The sequence below is a fragment of the Temnothorax curvispinosus genome, unplaced genomic scaffold (genome assembly GCF_003070985.1).
Source record: "Temnothorax curvispinosus isolate PA1 unplaced genomic scaffold, ASM307098v1 QBEX01014594.1, whole genome shotgun sequence".
Taxonomy (NCBI): domain Eukaryota; kingdom Metazoa; phylum Arthropoda; class Insecta; order Hymenoptera; family Formicidae; genus Temnothorax; species Temnothorax curvispinosus.
Genome location: NW_020224374.1, coordinates 307,634 through 324,096, shown reverse-complemented (window position 1 = coordinate 324,096; position 16,463 = coordinate 307,634). Strand labels below are relative to the sequence as shown.

At 41.0% G+C, this 16,463-nt stretch overlaps 1 protein-coding gene across 5 annotated transcripts in view; it reads left to right on the top strand.

Annotated features, from left to right (window-relative positions):
- The window catches only part of LOC112464817 (sodium/potassium/calcium exchanger Nckx30C), a 66,834-nt gene that overhangs the window by 38,007 nt on the left and 12,364 nt on the right, over window positions 1-16,463 (top strand). For all 5 annotated transcript variants that reach the window (XM_025032048.1, XM_025032047.1, XM_025032045.1 and 2 more), the window contains one exon: window positions 13,117-13,388. In XM_025032048.1, coding sequence (XP_024887816.1) covers window positions 13,117-13,388 — 272 coding nt within the window. The remainder of the gene's footprint in view (window positions 1-13,116; window positions 13,389-16,463) is intronic.

The following is a 16,463-nucleotide window of genomic DNA, read 5'->3' as shown; positions in this document are numbered from 1 at the left end:
GTCCCCCTCTAATCCAAAGAAATCTGTTCACTTACTTTATCGTGTGAAAGATGATATTGAAACTGGCTTGACATTCAAAGCAGAAAGAATCACGCGGAAGCGCATTACTTGGGGAGCTTCTTCGTAGATTCGTTGTAAAACCGCATATTGTCAGATCGAAACTCAATGTTATAGAGAGCATCGCTCGTTCGTTGGATGTCGCAACGACGTCTGAAATGTGCGTGAAATAAGGACGGTGCCCACATTTTCAGAGGACGCATGTCGATTTGACAACAACAGTTTCATGAATGACAAACGTAGCTGTGTAGATAGTATATAGCCTTGCTATATTGAATTGAGAGCTTGTTTGTCAGAGATCTACAGCATGCGTATGTGTGTGTGAGTGTGTGTCGTATCGATCGCGACGGTAAAAAGCTTTTAATGCACGCTGCATGTTATACTTATATTTCTCTGCACTCCTCGCGATTTTTTTCCCCATTATATTTATAGAATCCAAGAGGATGACTATATCGATTAATCCAAGAGGAAGACGTAACTATCGATTAACGAACGATATTTTATAACAAGTTATCCTCCTTCTGATAAATATGCGAGAGGCTTTAGCGACGTTGCATCTATGCGCGCTATGCAAGCTCGATTAAAAAAAGGAAAAAACTCCTCGTGCAGGAATTTTCGTATCGAGCGCCCCTAGAGCTTGATTGGTTTAAATTTTCACTGTGCTCGGGATGCGTCCAAAAATAGTTATCGATGACGAACGTGATCGCTGGGTCGTGCCTCAGGCTATAGCCGTCCGTTAATAAATAATTTGGTGGAGAGATTGGAAGCGCGTAGGAAGTCAATGCCATGATACTTTCCGTCCTAAATTATTAGCGTTATCGTCCGTTAACCGTCCGCAAACGTTTAGCACATACATTACGCTCAATTACGTTTTTCGCGCCGTTAATTCGAATATTCTCGCGACTCTGGATGTCTCGTTTAGCAGAGTTTAGCTCGTGTCAGCATTCAATCGAACTTCGATTTATTTTCTGTACGCTAAAACCCGAAAACCCCCACCGAATAGGCTCGTGTTTGCCGATTGAAAAATATGTTTGCACACTTGTCAGTCTTATCACACGCACGAGCACGCTCTCTCATTTGTCTTGCAAATAAATATTTTCATATATATCTATCCTATTCACGTCGCCATCTATGCCTGAATATTTTATAACGCGCATATGTTTGTCACCACATAAGCTCTTATAAAAACGTGATTCTTACAAATTCGTCAATACACGCGAATGCAAAGTGTTTGTTATCGTACGCGCAATATTTCAATTCAGCCATTTATAATCGAAAGAACTACAATCGGATAAATTCCGCTGAAACGGTTATAACAACGAAAACTTACCTCGAGCTGATTGTAACGTGAATTTTGATTAATTGCCACGCTGAGCTTTTCAATTAATATCCGAAGAGCATAAATTACAACAATTGAACTCTGTACAGTTAATCAATAAGGATTCCATCTGACATGTCTGAAATGAAGCCTGGGGCTTTACTTGTTTTCAATTATCGCCAGATATACGACCTGGCCGTCTCGAATTTCCGCCCCGAACGACTATCTTCCACACAAACGACATCCTCGCACCTGCGTTCCCGGATCGTTAAATTGACGATTGTTCCGCGCGAACGCTCGTATTTCCGATTAATACGTCGATCCGCGATTAAACAAACGGGGACGACGGGGACAGAGTAAAATCTCGGGGAATGTCAGCGGAAAAGGATAACAAGGCACGGCTCTCAATCGCGATATGTACATCAGAAACGTCGGAGGATTAAGTGCGCGCGATACGACGCGTGAAAGCACCGCTTGGGGGGGCCGATGAATAAATGCGAGTCCGTTCCGTGATATTTCTCCCTTGTTCGCGGCCACCCGCGTGCATTTATAGATCGAAGCGCGGGCGCGCGAGCGAGCGGCGGACGGAGAACATTTATTTTATCGTGGCCCCCGCGCACAGTCACAGTCGCCGCACACGCAGCGGTGTATTAACAAAAGCGTGGAGAAAACGCGATAACGTTTCGATTTTCTAAACGACTCGGATTAGCGGATTGGTATAATACGGCGACGCAGCGGCGCGGGCGCGAATTTCCCGCTGATCCCTTCTGAAAATGCCATTGCTACGCGCGGCGGTGTGTCTTACAAGGTAACCTCGCGAACTTGAAAATTCTGATTTTAATGAAACTCCCCATACATGTAAGAGGGATAAAAAGATGAATTTAGAAATTTTTTGTTACTGTCCAAAAACGGTTTTAAGGGGTTAAACCACCACTCATATGTATAAGAGCGGTTTTTTGCTTTTCTCGATATATTTTGAAAAGTATTCGAGATATCAAAAAATGTTTCAAATAAATGTTTTATGGTAAAAACATCTCTATTTAACCACATCAATAAAATTTTAAAAACAAATTTTTTTCTAATTTTTAATCAAAATTTTGTTTAAAAAATTATTTTTAAAAAATATTATATTAATGTTGTTGAATAAAGATTTTACTATAAAACTTTTATAAGAAACATTTTTTGATATCTCAAATATTTTTTTAGATATATCGAGAAAAGTAAAAACCGCTCTACATATGAGTGGTGGTTTCGCCCCTTAAAACCATTTTTGGGCAGCAACAAAAAATTTCTAAATTCATTTTTTTACCCCTCCTACATGTGTAGGAAGTTTCATTAAAATCAGAATTTTCGAGTTTGCGAGGTTCCTTTGTTAGTTCGGTTTTCCTCGGGTGGAATCTTGCACATCAATCTTGCACGATAAACAGATAATGAATGAAACAAGACCGCTCCGCGAACAGAGTGCGTGAACAATTGCGCGCGAGAGACGAGAGGAAAATCTCCGCAGAATGCCGCTTAAAGCCGACGTGCGATATATCATTTAACTCCGTTTTATATAATTCCGGTAATTGCTATTAATTCTGAAGCGCAAACGGTTAATTATCGCGTAAACATCACTGCGTAATGCACCGCGCATTTTCCAAATATCTTCGAGCGAAGGTAAACGCGGAAATACTTTGGAAAATATGGCCTCTTGCCGCTGACGACAAACGAGTCTCTTTGTTACGTCCGCGTATACGCGGACCATTAATACGGATCGGCTCAAAAATAGGGACAGCTCACATTTATCGGCGCTTCAGTAGACAAAACGCGGGCGGTGACAGGCTGCACGGTTTGTCGTGCGAAAGAGGGCCGTTCTAATTGATGGTCACCCCTTTCTTCGCAGTGGCGCGTGACCTGACCCATTTGTGCAGCCGTCTACGGTCTACGGCTTACACAGCACGTATACGTACAGTACGAAATCAATCCTACGAGGTTGCCGGGTTAGCTCGTGGATTAAGATCTCTATCAGCCGTGTGCCGCGCGCCAGAGAGCTCTCTGTACTTAATTTAGCGGTTAACAAACGCCCGCGCCGTCGCGCGAATTCGTTTCGAGGGTATATAGGGCCGCTGAATAGGGGCGGATGTGCAGTCGTTTTCCAAGGATAAGCATGCGATTATCCGATTAGATGGATCCGATAATCCTGTGAACGCCGCAAACGGTCTTAGGGAGGAAAAGAGATTTCCAGCGCAATGACACGTTTCGGAGAGGTTTGCTCTCCCGCGATTTCAGTGAGAGTGTTACTCGAAGGCAACAAAAGCGATACTACTGCGATTGCGAGAAGCAATTATCGGGAATTATCGCTAAAGAGATTGTATGTCAATGAGAATAATGTAACGCAACAGTTCGCTGCGATTGTAATACGACTGCGGAATTTCGCATCGCAATTTATCCGACACGGAAATGCGTGAATATTACAAAAATATCGGGACGGATGGACGATGGGTAATCGATCTATTGTGTAGAAGACACAATTACACTTCGGGCAATTACGCTGATAAGTCACCCTTGATATTCCTTCCGCTTTTTTCCCGCAATAATTGCATTTCATGTCTAATGTCTATTACGTCACATTTTTCGTTATCACATTTTATTCATCAGATAAAATGCTATATCATCGCTATTTTTCAAGAGTTAATTTTTCAATGCACCAGCTTTAATTCTTACAAAAATTACGGATCGAAGAATAAAGTTGCGACAATTTTTTACGTTAAGGTTATCTATAAGAAAGCGAGTAGTAATCTCTGGGAGACCGTAGCTTATTAAAGTATATTTACCATAAATTTCATCCCTTTTTTCCACGAATTATCAAGTATTTTTCGCTCTAACTCGTAATGCTCGCACTAGTTTGCACTAGTATGTATTCACCATGAGATAGAAAAAAAAATACGAGACCGACGAGTTGACGTGAGAACGTTCGGATTATATCGCGCAAAGCGATGGCTGCGGCCGTTCGGCTCGGCAGCATGTTAATTCTCAGCATCGATCAGCGAGCCTGCCGAGAGCTGGCCGAAAACGAAATGGAAGTCCGTATATTTGTTCGCCTCTCTCTATGATAGCATTGACCCTCTCGCTGATATTTTACGGAAGAAATTCTCTGCGCGCGCGGAAATATGATCTTAACGGGCGTAATTAGGACTAAAAAAGTTACGACAGCCTTTCTATAAATTTACAAAGCTTAATGGCTACAGATGCTAGTTTATTTAAAGTTTAGAGAATCTTGGTTGATTTTCCTTATATTCCTTCTTTTTATCCCCTATAAAAATCTGGCGAAGTGAATTACTTCACTAGCACCAATTTGATTTTTTTTTTATTTTTTCATCGGCTTTTATACTATCGTTTGACGCCTCCTTCACCGCGGCTGGAATACCTCGTCCACGATGTTACGGTTGACTCGTATCACTCGAAAATACGGTACGTAATATCCCAAGTGATGCCTGCTCGATTTCCCGTTCGAGTGTGACACACTTGAACGTGTACGTGTCTCGTGTCACTTCAATCCGCGCGCGGCCATCTAATCCCGTGATATAGGCTAACTCACCCAAACTTTAGAGTTATATACCGATAGAAATTGTAGAGCTATCGATATGTCCAGATAGATAGATGTGGACAGTGCAGCGCTTTATTGTATAAAACTGTAACTGGTGATCCACTTCGACTGCGTAAAACGTTCTATGATTGACAACTTCTTCCTAAAGGTCCCCGCACAATGAAAAATTTAAGGAATAAAGAACAGATAAAACCGGATGCAATGAAAAGCATAGGCAGCAGAAACAGGAAATGACACAGGCGATAGATTTTTAACCTATCGGAAGCTGTGTATCAATGCTATACCAGCTTTATTCATGATTCCCTAGTCCTAATCGCTAATATCTGTTCCTTGTTCCTTATATTTTTCATTCCGCGGGGGCCCTAAAGCAGCGAGAAAGAGAAGAATCGTCGTTCCTCGTTCAGTACATTCAAAAATACAAAATATAGAGAGATAGAAGTTATATTCCGACAATGCGCCCCCATCCCCTAAAAATTGTTCAACGTCCGAAAAAATACGGGAAAGGTTATTTTAGACACTCGGTCGTCACATCCACGAGTCCGCGCGGAAATAACGCGCGATAGAATCCCGCGCGCTCCATACCATATAGCGCTCTCTTTTCTTTCCGCCTACGTTTCCGTCGCGACGGAAGCACGTCATTAATCTGGAAAGCGTGGGAAATACGTTCAATACGCGACGATTTCAAAAGCGCACGTACTTACGCCGACCCATCGGCGAGGAAACAGTGATATCCTGCTTCTCCGTGGCGCGCATAATAGATTTGCGTACGTAATCCTCGATTCCGCATTTGCATCTTTCGCGGGGATCCAGACTCTCCGCGATCGCACAGCAGAAAAAACGAAGGAAAAGAGAGAGAAACGAGAAGGGAAGCGGGATATGCGTTTCGCCAGCGGATGGCGCGGACGACGGCGACGACGGCGGCGTCGCTCGGTGGCTTCGGAATAAATTTGCGGGTCGCGTTTTGAGTATATCCTGAGCGGCGCGGTGAGTGGCGAGTGTGTATCGGGACCCTGACCTAGAAACCAACGCGTATCGATCGTAACTAGCGAATCCACACTTGGGGCTCGCCTTCCTTTTCCCTTCCTTTAACTCCGACGCTTTAACGTCATCCAGACACCACTCGAGATAATGCCGACGACGGCGACCAAGGACTCGCTCTCTGTTTCTCTACAGACGCTCTCGGATCCGCCGTTTGTGCCATCCCCAAAGCTGGTTTCTCTCTTTTCTTTTAAAATCTGGCCGGGAATAAAAATCTCCATATTCTCATTATTTACAAGTACGACTGTGGCGATCGCAAGTTTCCAATCAAATTATGTAAGAGGCTGTATACCGCGTCGTTTTAATTAAATTAAACGAGGCAAGCACAAGTCTCACCCTCCTCAAATATATGTGAAAGCACTGTACGAAGATAAAGCTGTAGATTATAATATATTACTACAAATCGCTCGCGACGCGCTTTACAATTTTCCGGTATCATCTTTTTTATCATTAGCTCGTGTCGCAATGCAGTATTGCATCGTTGAAATGTTTATATATATATATGATTATTAACATATTACCCTTCTAAAAAAGTCGCTCGCCACGATTGATGATGAGGATAAACGAAGGGATGGTCAAAGTGTAACCAACTTCTTTTCCTGGGCACCGAAATCTCTATTAACAAGGAACTAATATAAAAGCTTAAGTAGGTCCCGCCAGAGATTATAAACCCTGAATTAATAGAGATACCATAGGAAATCTTGTAGCCATGCAGAGACTGGCACGAGCTATAACGTATGAAAAAGAATAAAAGATAAAATATTTATATTCTTACGATAAAAGAGAAAGTAACCGTGCAGTGCTCGATTTATATCAGGTGCCAGCATTAGAGAATTATATAATAAATATTACTAGTAATACATTCTTAGAATTCATAAAATCGAGAACGGGAGAAGGATTTTTGCACTACAAAAAAGAATTATGTTAAATTCATGCTATGTGTTTACATTCTGCTTTGCATCGCTGCATCAACGATCGCGAGAAGAAAGCCGTTCGCGTTTACCTGATAGATTTCCAAGTACATAACGTCCCTAGAAATGGAAAAGTTGTATGAAACTTAGTTTATATAGCGCTTGACAATTACATTAGTAGGTCACAGATGTATCAACCTGTTTGTTAAACTTTATTACTTCGTTTTGTTACGATTGGTATGATATTATCCGCTTTATTCTGCGCCGTATAGTCGTCGAATTATTTATCATCGGATTACACATACATATACAAGAGTGATAGCTCGCGCAAGCATTATACGCACAATCTTCTACGCAATCGTTCGAATCGCATTACCGACTCATCCCTCAGTGCGAATATAGAATAATTAATTTTATGTATATAATATAATATTATAATAGTTCTAATAATTAATATTTAAACGTCGGGATTGTCCTTTTACAAAGCTGAATTATTAATAATACTTTTTTTTATTGAAAAGAATAATTTGCCGGGAAATTCGCATAAAAGCTTAATTGAATGAGCAAATTCATCTCTTTAATCCATATGACATTAACGTGAATATTTTATATATACTCTGATAAAAAATTCATATCATTGGATGATATAAAATTTGCGGCTGAAAAAAATCAACAACATATAGATATTTTTACACTTTGGCTCGACGTTTTGCGAAACAATGGGCACACTTTTGCGGCCGAGTGTCAGCAGGATCTTTGCGGTGGTTTCTGTGTATCCCTGCGGTTTCTGGCCGAAGACGGCGCGGCGCGCGAGCGCGAGCAATCAATCACGTCGGGTTTTGCATTAGAATTACCTAGCACCCTTAATCGCTTACACGCGAGGCAGTATTCGATACCGGCCGGCAACGAAAGGCCCCGGTTTAACAAAATCGATCGACCTTAGTCGAAGTGTTTGGCAAAAGAAGCGCGGTATCGATTTTGCTGAGAGTTCTCGGAGTACACCCGAAATGACGAGAGATAGGCAAGGCTGTAACAGGATGTAAAGGGCAAGGGTCTCTTGGTGCAATCTTCAAGTACGCGGAGGATCGTGATAGTTGATAAAATGTTTCTTCCTTAGCCACACCTGGTGCGCACATAGGCCTGTTCGTTTTCTCTGCACTTCTGAACTAGTGCAATAAGTTGGAGTGAAACAAATATATTTTCTTTTATTCTAACTTATTGCACTAGTTCAGAAGTGCAGCGAAAACGAACAGGCCTATAATCGTATTCTATATCGACTTTCATATACATATAAAACTCACGCTTTTACATCGTACTATTTTCGATAATTTTGTTATTTTAATTTTTGAAAGGCTGTGAAACTAAAAAATCTTCTCGGTTATGTGGAAGGTACCTGTCTTCAGCCTACAAAATGGCAAGAGTAAATGGATAGGGCAAGTACTCGAAGTCTCGGATTTAAATTTCTGTATAATTCGCTAAACGGGGCCGGATGACAGCGAAACTCGTTGATATTATCTCCAGTAGTACTACCGTGACCATTTTAACTTAAAAGGAGATTACCCCGAGACGAGTTATTGAAATCTGACGGGAAAGAGTTATTGAAACCTACGTCGTTTCCATAAGGAAGACACCGTTTCTGATTAACTCGGCCAGGGTGCTTTCAGGAATTTAATAGTCTTTGATTTAGGTGACTCTCTATCTATGCAGCTTGAACTTATAATGACAATCTCCGCGTTATCGAACTTTCTCCGAAGGCGAGATATATTATTAAGATAAATGACAGGATTATATAAGACATGTGGGGAATCTTATTTGGTTACTTTCTTTATTAACCGTATAATACATGCAAATGATATTGATAATATAAATTCCTTAAATCAATTTTTTAATATAAGTTATTTGTGCATAAATAACTAAAAATTTATTTATTCTGTAATAAAATTTGAAATAAAATATAGAAAAAACTTTTAAAACAATTTGCAGTTTGCAGTTTAAATAACTAAAATGCACTAACAGTCGATTAATTAGCTTCACTCTAATCACTCAATTCGACTTAAGAGATCATCCATTATATCTAACCCCAATCGAACGCAACGTATGGCTAAAATCCTCTTAAAGCCCTTTTTCTATTCGCTCGAATGACGCGTTGCGCTCGTTTCGACGACTGGACAAATACGAAAGCACCTGTTAACATAGTAGCTGTTATTCCACCACGGGGAACAGGACACCCCCTTGTTAGTTTTCCACGCGCATAGTCTTTAACTATGCACGAATTCCTCGCAGTCGGACAACTATAGAAAACATTTCCGGCGAACGCGTCGCAACTTTCGCGCATTATTCGATGTCACTTTACCCATTCCCGACAGCTGATGCTTTTAATTGTTTATAAAGCGGGAGCCAGGCAGGCCGAGTAAACGCGGGTTGATTGAGTTTTGTGGGTTAACAGGCAGTGCCCTGTCGAGCCCGTTCCTATATCACGAACCTACGAACCTTATACCGACTCCGATTCCCGACGTTACACACTCCCGACCGAAGCTTTCCACCATCTCGAAACTGATAATCGACTGTGAGTTTAACAGATTGAGACACGATAGCTAACCGACCTTTTCCTCGCCGTTCTCTCCTCGCCATTTCTTTCTGACCCATCCTTCCCTCCACCCACTTCCTTTTTCTGGCTACCCATCTTGCTCCGGGCAGCGTCGGGGTCGATACTACTATCGCATTCTACTTTCTAGCCCCCGGGCTCTTCGCCTTTCTTTTCTCACCTCGTTCCCACCTTCGGGGGATGAAGGCCACTTACTCGAGCTTTTTCTCTTTGACCTACTGCTGGCATCGCGCACGCAGATCCGTGATCCCTTAGCACGAAGCACGATAAGCGGTGTGAGTTAGGTGGGCCCTTTTAAGCTCGACTCACGCCACGGACAGAGCAATGATCATAGTTTTGTCAGTCCGCTAGATCGTATCGCAATTGATTTTGAATCAGGCTCAAGTCTTTGATCTCTCAACGATTTGTTTATCAAAAATATAATCGCGATAACGACGTTACTCATGCGAAGTGACCTTTCCCTATCGCGCTCGTATCTTTTTGTAAACCCGCTCAGAATGTTAAACTGCAAATAAATGGTTGAAAAACGATATCATTTTTTCAAACAAAGCCTTACATCTGAAACAGCTTTGTGCAAATATGGATGCACCGCAGATATTTTTTATCGCTTTCGCGCCGTTATTCTCTTTTTAATGTTACGAAGCACCGTACGGATGGACCCGTGTTATGCATCGCGGGGAGATCCAATTTCTGGAATTAAAAAAAAGAGCTATAGATGTATGCGCGGATAGCGTGTGTTGCATATAGAGAGCCGAAATAAATAACAAACTACGTTACCCCACTGAGAACGACTCTATTTTATTTCCATATAATACCGAATTTCAGCTTCTCCGCGCTTTTTTTTACCCGTCAACTTCTCGTTTTGACTTTCAACCACTTCTAGCGAGCAGCGGCAAAAGTTCGCACGAGCTCTGTAGTAACCGACATATTTGGAGCACCTCACAACTGGTTCGCGAAAACAGATTGTTAGCTATAGTTACTTCACGATACTTTCTGACGAATGCATTTTGATGATGACTTGCAAAGTTCGCTTATAAAATATATGCCGGCTATCACAAATGATACAGAAAGCTTTAAAGTAACTTACATATTGTGACTTGTCTTGATTGTTTTTATAGCGTAAAGAAATGTAAAAAAAAATAATAAAAAATCTATGAGAGAACTGTGTCAAAAAACGAATAATTGATAAATTATTCCTTCTTTTTTCTTCACTCTGTATTTTTCTATTTTTAGAATCTTTTTTTTCTTACAATGCAATGCAACACAAAATGGATATCCCGTCAGTTGAGTGAATGGAGCAAGTAATCACATATGATTATACAGATTTATCTTCCTTTATTGCATATACGTAAGACCCATTAATAATTAATCGTCGAACCAATTGAATATGGCCGATTATCCGTAAGTGATTAATTCGTCACATTGCGAAATCATTTCGTTCTCCAAAATCATTCAAATTTATTCCCTCTTAAATCACACGTGCGATAATTCTACTTCTCGTTTATTAACGAAGGTTACAACAAACGTGAAGAAGAAGAGTCTTACGATCACGGAAAGGTTTCAGCACTCAGAGAAATAGATATAATGTCGATTGATCGACTACTTGTTGAAATAACGATGATCCCTTTTAGCGGCAAGACCATTCGAGTTCTCGAATTCTCTCCCCAAAGCTATCTATAGAACTTATGTACATCCTAAATTATGCATGATCTGTACACATGGCGCACTGTGAATTGTACATAGCGGAAACGGACGTGCCTCATACATACACAAATGTCCTGTTCCTATATTATATGTATTTATATATTTCATGTCCGCTAGCTTGGAGCATGCTAAATTTTGCGGCAATAATTATCTGCATTGGATTAAACGCAAATTAATTTTGGGCAAGGTTCAATAAAGTCGAAAAATAAAAAAAAATTAAGAGCTTGTTCCCGAAATAAAATTACTCTACAAAAGTGAATGGGTGCTCCCTGTAAACGGAAGCTCGTATTCATCTTATTCTTTTCAATTTTAATATTTGCCTTTGATATACTTATATATATATATATATATATATATATATATATATATATATCATCGCGCCGCGCGAACGCTTTCTATGCTCCGCTGCATGTTGCACATCACTTCAGAAGTGAAATTGGAGACCTAACGCAGCAAAAATTATAGTACACAGTACACATTATAATACATATATTATTAGTCATATGGTATTTTTATGAAAGAACAACATTATGCAATATTAATATTTAAATACTTATTAATTCTAGAATTTTTATTTTAGGAAAAAAACGATTTTTAAATAGAAATAAATTTTCGCAATTTTGAAACAAAATTACATTTAAGTTTTAGTACCAAATAAAATAAACTCTCCTCTTTTGCATGGTAATTTTGTGTTCTTGATAAATTTTGTAAACAATATTTATTAGTTACATTATATATGCATGAGATTATTTGGTTTTTAAATTAATTAACATTTTGATTATTGCAATAAAACGCATACACTGGTTGCGAAGTTTTCGTAAAATGTTATTGAATAAAAAAGTTAAATCTTGTTCTTTTTTCGAATTTGCACGATGAAGAATTGACATTTGCATTTGCATTGCAAGCCAACAACATAACTGAATAGCGTTTACAAAAACTTAAGAAGGATGCTCACACAAGCTGCTCATAGACTTTAGATCGAGAATCACTTCTAAGTAAATTAACGAATCATGTTTGTTCTCTTAAGGTTGGAGATTGTAGAAGTCCGTAGAGAGTACAATATATCTCGACGAAAGCGACAGTATTTTGTATACATTTTGTAGAATTAAAGGGTAGAACTGCATGCGACGAATTTTTATGTATCTTGCGATTATCTCGAAGAGTTGCATTTTCAATCTTTCGCCGATTTACCAACGTTGCGGAAATCGACGGAGCGAATAAAGAAAGAAATTTGATACGCGGCTCACGCAGATCGACGTTTTGTAAATGTCTCACGCTCGCTCGGCCTGGCGTAAAATAAGAACAAAAGACATCGGAGCCCGGGAACGACATTTCCCTATTTTCTGATCGCAATCGGAAACTCGGCGAAGCGCGGAATTTGCGAGCATTGGGAAATTTGCTCGAACGCAACGAACCCGCTCCGATATAATTGCACCCTGGCAACGGCATTAATGCACACAGCAGAGAAGCCGACTCAATTTCTGACAAAACAGCTCAAACACGCTATAAACGTTGTAATTAGCGCGGTTAAACATGATCTTCGCATGGTCTGCGCGATGTATCTACGCTTTTTGCCAATCATAGTCAATAGTCGCTCTAATAAACACCAAAACAGAAATTACTCCTATTGCAGATGTAATCTGCAACTGCCAAATTTCTTGATTATTTTTGCGGTCTTCGAAATACATCATCTCTTGCTGCCTAATATTCGCCCTGTTAAAAAAATTAGAAGTTGCAGAGATTCATGTTCGAAATCGCTTACAAAAACAAATTGCGTCGCGGACGAAACGCCGTGCAATTTCGTTGTAAATTCAACTACGAAATGATCGCACAGTTAAGAGCTAAATGCAGCGTGCCTTCGCCCTCATTAACCTGCATCTCTGGTGCTGTTCAGGCAAGGTGGACGAGAAAGCGACGCAGCTGCATGCGATAGCGTCGCTGAAGGTGCTGCTGGATGCCACCAAGCCGCATAACGGCGCCGCGACCTCGACCGCCGCCCATTACTCCGGCGCGCCCTCGAAGGAGACGACTCTGCAGCTGCAGCAGGGCTCGCAGGGCACCACAACCACCACCACGACTACGACTACCACCGCCGGCACCACCGCCGGCATTCAGGAACTTCCGAACGGCGGTATTGCCGCCGGTCTCGACGCTGGGCTCGATTCGGTAAATATCGCGGAATGCAAGAAATGCCAAGAGTGCACCGCGCGCGCGACAGATTCATCGATTCTGGCACGCGTTGCAGACATTAGGATTATTAAATTGCTACGCCGTGTACATTTTCGTATAACGATTTTTTTGTTTTTCTCGTATCCGCATCTTCCGAGATCAGAACGCGGCACTTGTATGGATTTTGCGGACGTAACGAGAAGAAACAAAAGTTACAAACGCTAACACGTTTGTGTCGTTTAATAAAATCGATCGGTGTGTCTGCGAGTTATAAATTATCCTTCTACCCCTTTACTTCTGCGAGTGAAGGAAAGAACCCCGTATGTGAGTGAGGAAGGATCTACGATCCGATTCGTTACACGGTGTACCTACCTCGATCCGGGAGATTGGAATAGTTTCGCGTATTTCCCGTACGCTGCACACCGTCGTAAAACAAAGAGGCCGCGAACACACGTTGATTGGAATTTGTCGTTCCATTTTTCTTGACAAAACGTTTGATTCGATGGCGACGGCGGCGGCGGCGGCGGCGTATATCTGTCGTTGCGTTTCTCGTGACTCGTTCGAAATATACTTACTATTTTATTTTCCGATGATCGCGCAAGAATATTTCAAGAGAAAAATAACTTTCAACCCGATAAATTAGTACGATAGGCTAATTTTAGGATTAAGTATAACTTCGCGACTCGGCTGTCGCGTATCTCGGAGCACGCGTTGCAAAAGGGCACGTTAGTTCGATATTGTAACGTTCTACTTTCCATTGTGAAATGTTTGCTTCTATCACGACTTGGATATCCTGAATTAGAATAGGCAGTTTAATTCCCACAATACTGCGAATCACGCGAAGTAATCCTTTTTAACTTGCACGTCGAACGCCGTTATGGATGAACATTCTATCCTATGTATTTTAGATTCCTTCTTCATTTTAGATTACAACTTTACTATAAAAGTTTCAACAAAGAAAAAGCACGACTAAATCAGAATTAATCGATCAAAGCATTTCAAATAGTGACAAAAGGTTTCTGTAAGTTTTGAACTAATGCCGCAGTGCCTACACGTTTCTTACGAATTAACGTCACTGTTGGAAACCAAATTTAAAACAATCGATATCGCTTCCTATTTAGCTCCTTGAATATCATGTTCGTAAACGGTCCGTAGAGTAATAGGGGTGAGTCCCCAAGAGTAATCAAAGTTATAGCTTCACGCCCGGAGCGCCTTATACGCGCACGAGTATAAATCGGCACGGTGTGTTCATCCATTTAGGTCTTATCGGGACAACCGCAATTTTCACCTAGCGAACTTGGCAATCATAAATCAGAGCGTCGCTCGATATTTGTCGGCTTCGAACTTTAAAAGTTCATCCAAGGTTATTTTGCCTGCGTCGAAATCAGATACGCGGGAATGAAATACTAATACATGAAGGCGGGGGTCCGTCACGCTGCGGTGCATCTTTCACGCAGAGAAATTCGAGCAATCCCAGCGTAGTTGCACGCACGATAAGGTTGTCAGACGAAGAAAAACGGTCTATAAGTTTTTTACCTATCGTTTGATACGTTATTCGCGCGGTGGAAAATTTTTTGTCACCTTTCCCCCCGGGAAAGGAACGACTGGCGAGCAATCGATACAATAAGAAGGGTAAAAACGCAACGTGCGATATTGCTTGTCTGAACTTCCCCGTTGCTCGTCAGATGATATCGCGTAGAATTCTACCCATTCCAGACGCGGACAGAGATAAATATTCAATAATTCTTCGCGACGCGACGGCACGTAGCGATAGGAACGCATGTATATTCGAAGGCCCCTCATTTCCCGTAGCGCTGGCCTCCGACTTCGACAAACCGTTTTATCGCCCGCCCATCTTGCCTTCGGTGTCTCTCGCAAGTCCTTCGACGGATCCTGAAGTGGCGTCGCGAATTACGGACAATGGAGGCAAATAAGAATCCCATTTGCAAGTCCGCTTAACGCTTACCTGAGCCGCTTACGGTAAACATAAATATTAGATCGACTTTTAATTGCGGTATGAAAGAAATTTTCGCCAAAGCGCCGGATAATCACAATAAAATACGTCTAACTGATTTTTGCTCCAACTAAAAAAGCATTGTCTCGGGGCGGCGCGCGACGTTAAAGCAAATCAGTAGTCGCCCCGCAACAAATTACCATGCCGTGCACGACCCTCGGTTTAAATCGATAGTTTGCGTCGTGTCATTTTCTTGCGTCAAACATTAGAGTTTTTATCGCCGCATTAACATTTATCACGCCTACCGCACGAGATACTACTCGCTTAAAAAATGCATTCCATGTAAGCGTGGCACGTCCTCTGTATCGAATCTTATCCGGCATCGCCCCCCTTTTACGATTCCGCGACTAACAATAAGATCAACTCGGACAAATCTGATTGAATCAGCCACGATATTCTGTAAGCTTTCGTATAAAAATCGCAATTTCCAGTTACGCCATTCTATTTTAACGGTCTCTGTAACGTTACGTGATATAAAAAAAGAGGTATGAGTTATGTAACCTGTATAAAAAATACTTTTTTTTTACATTATTACAAGTAAATTTTTTAATTAAAAAAACGATACAACTTTAATATTTTTTCATGTTAACGATAACCAATTGGCATCTCTTAATTAAAAGCTCAATCAGCATGTCGTTGAATATAGTGATCGAACATGCAGCGTTTGCGAAAAAAAGTTGCACTTTTACATGAAATTTGCTTTAAAATTGGACAGGAAATATAAAACGTGATGCTTTTGATTAGCATAATGTGAATAAAAAAGATATATACTACTAATTTGCACCGACAGATATTCACTTAACGTTTAAAAGAATCGTGTAAAAGAGACTGCGCTTTTACCGGGAACGCTTTCGCAACAATCGCCATGATACAAAAGACCTCTTGTTTGATCGTTCTTGCGCCAATCGTTCTTATACAACTACTGACGCAGAGAGAAATGTCAGGGAATGTCGAAACAATTTCCCCGAGCGACGCATAATCACCGTTGCAATTCGGAGAGCTACTCTGCGGAAATATAAATCGGAACTTGACTATCCGGAGTTCTCCCCCCCCCCCCC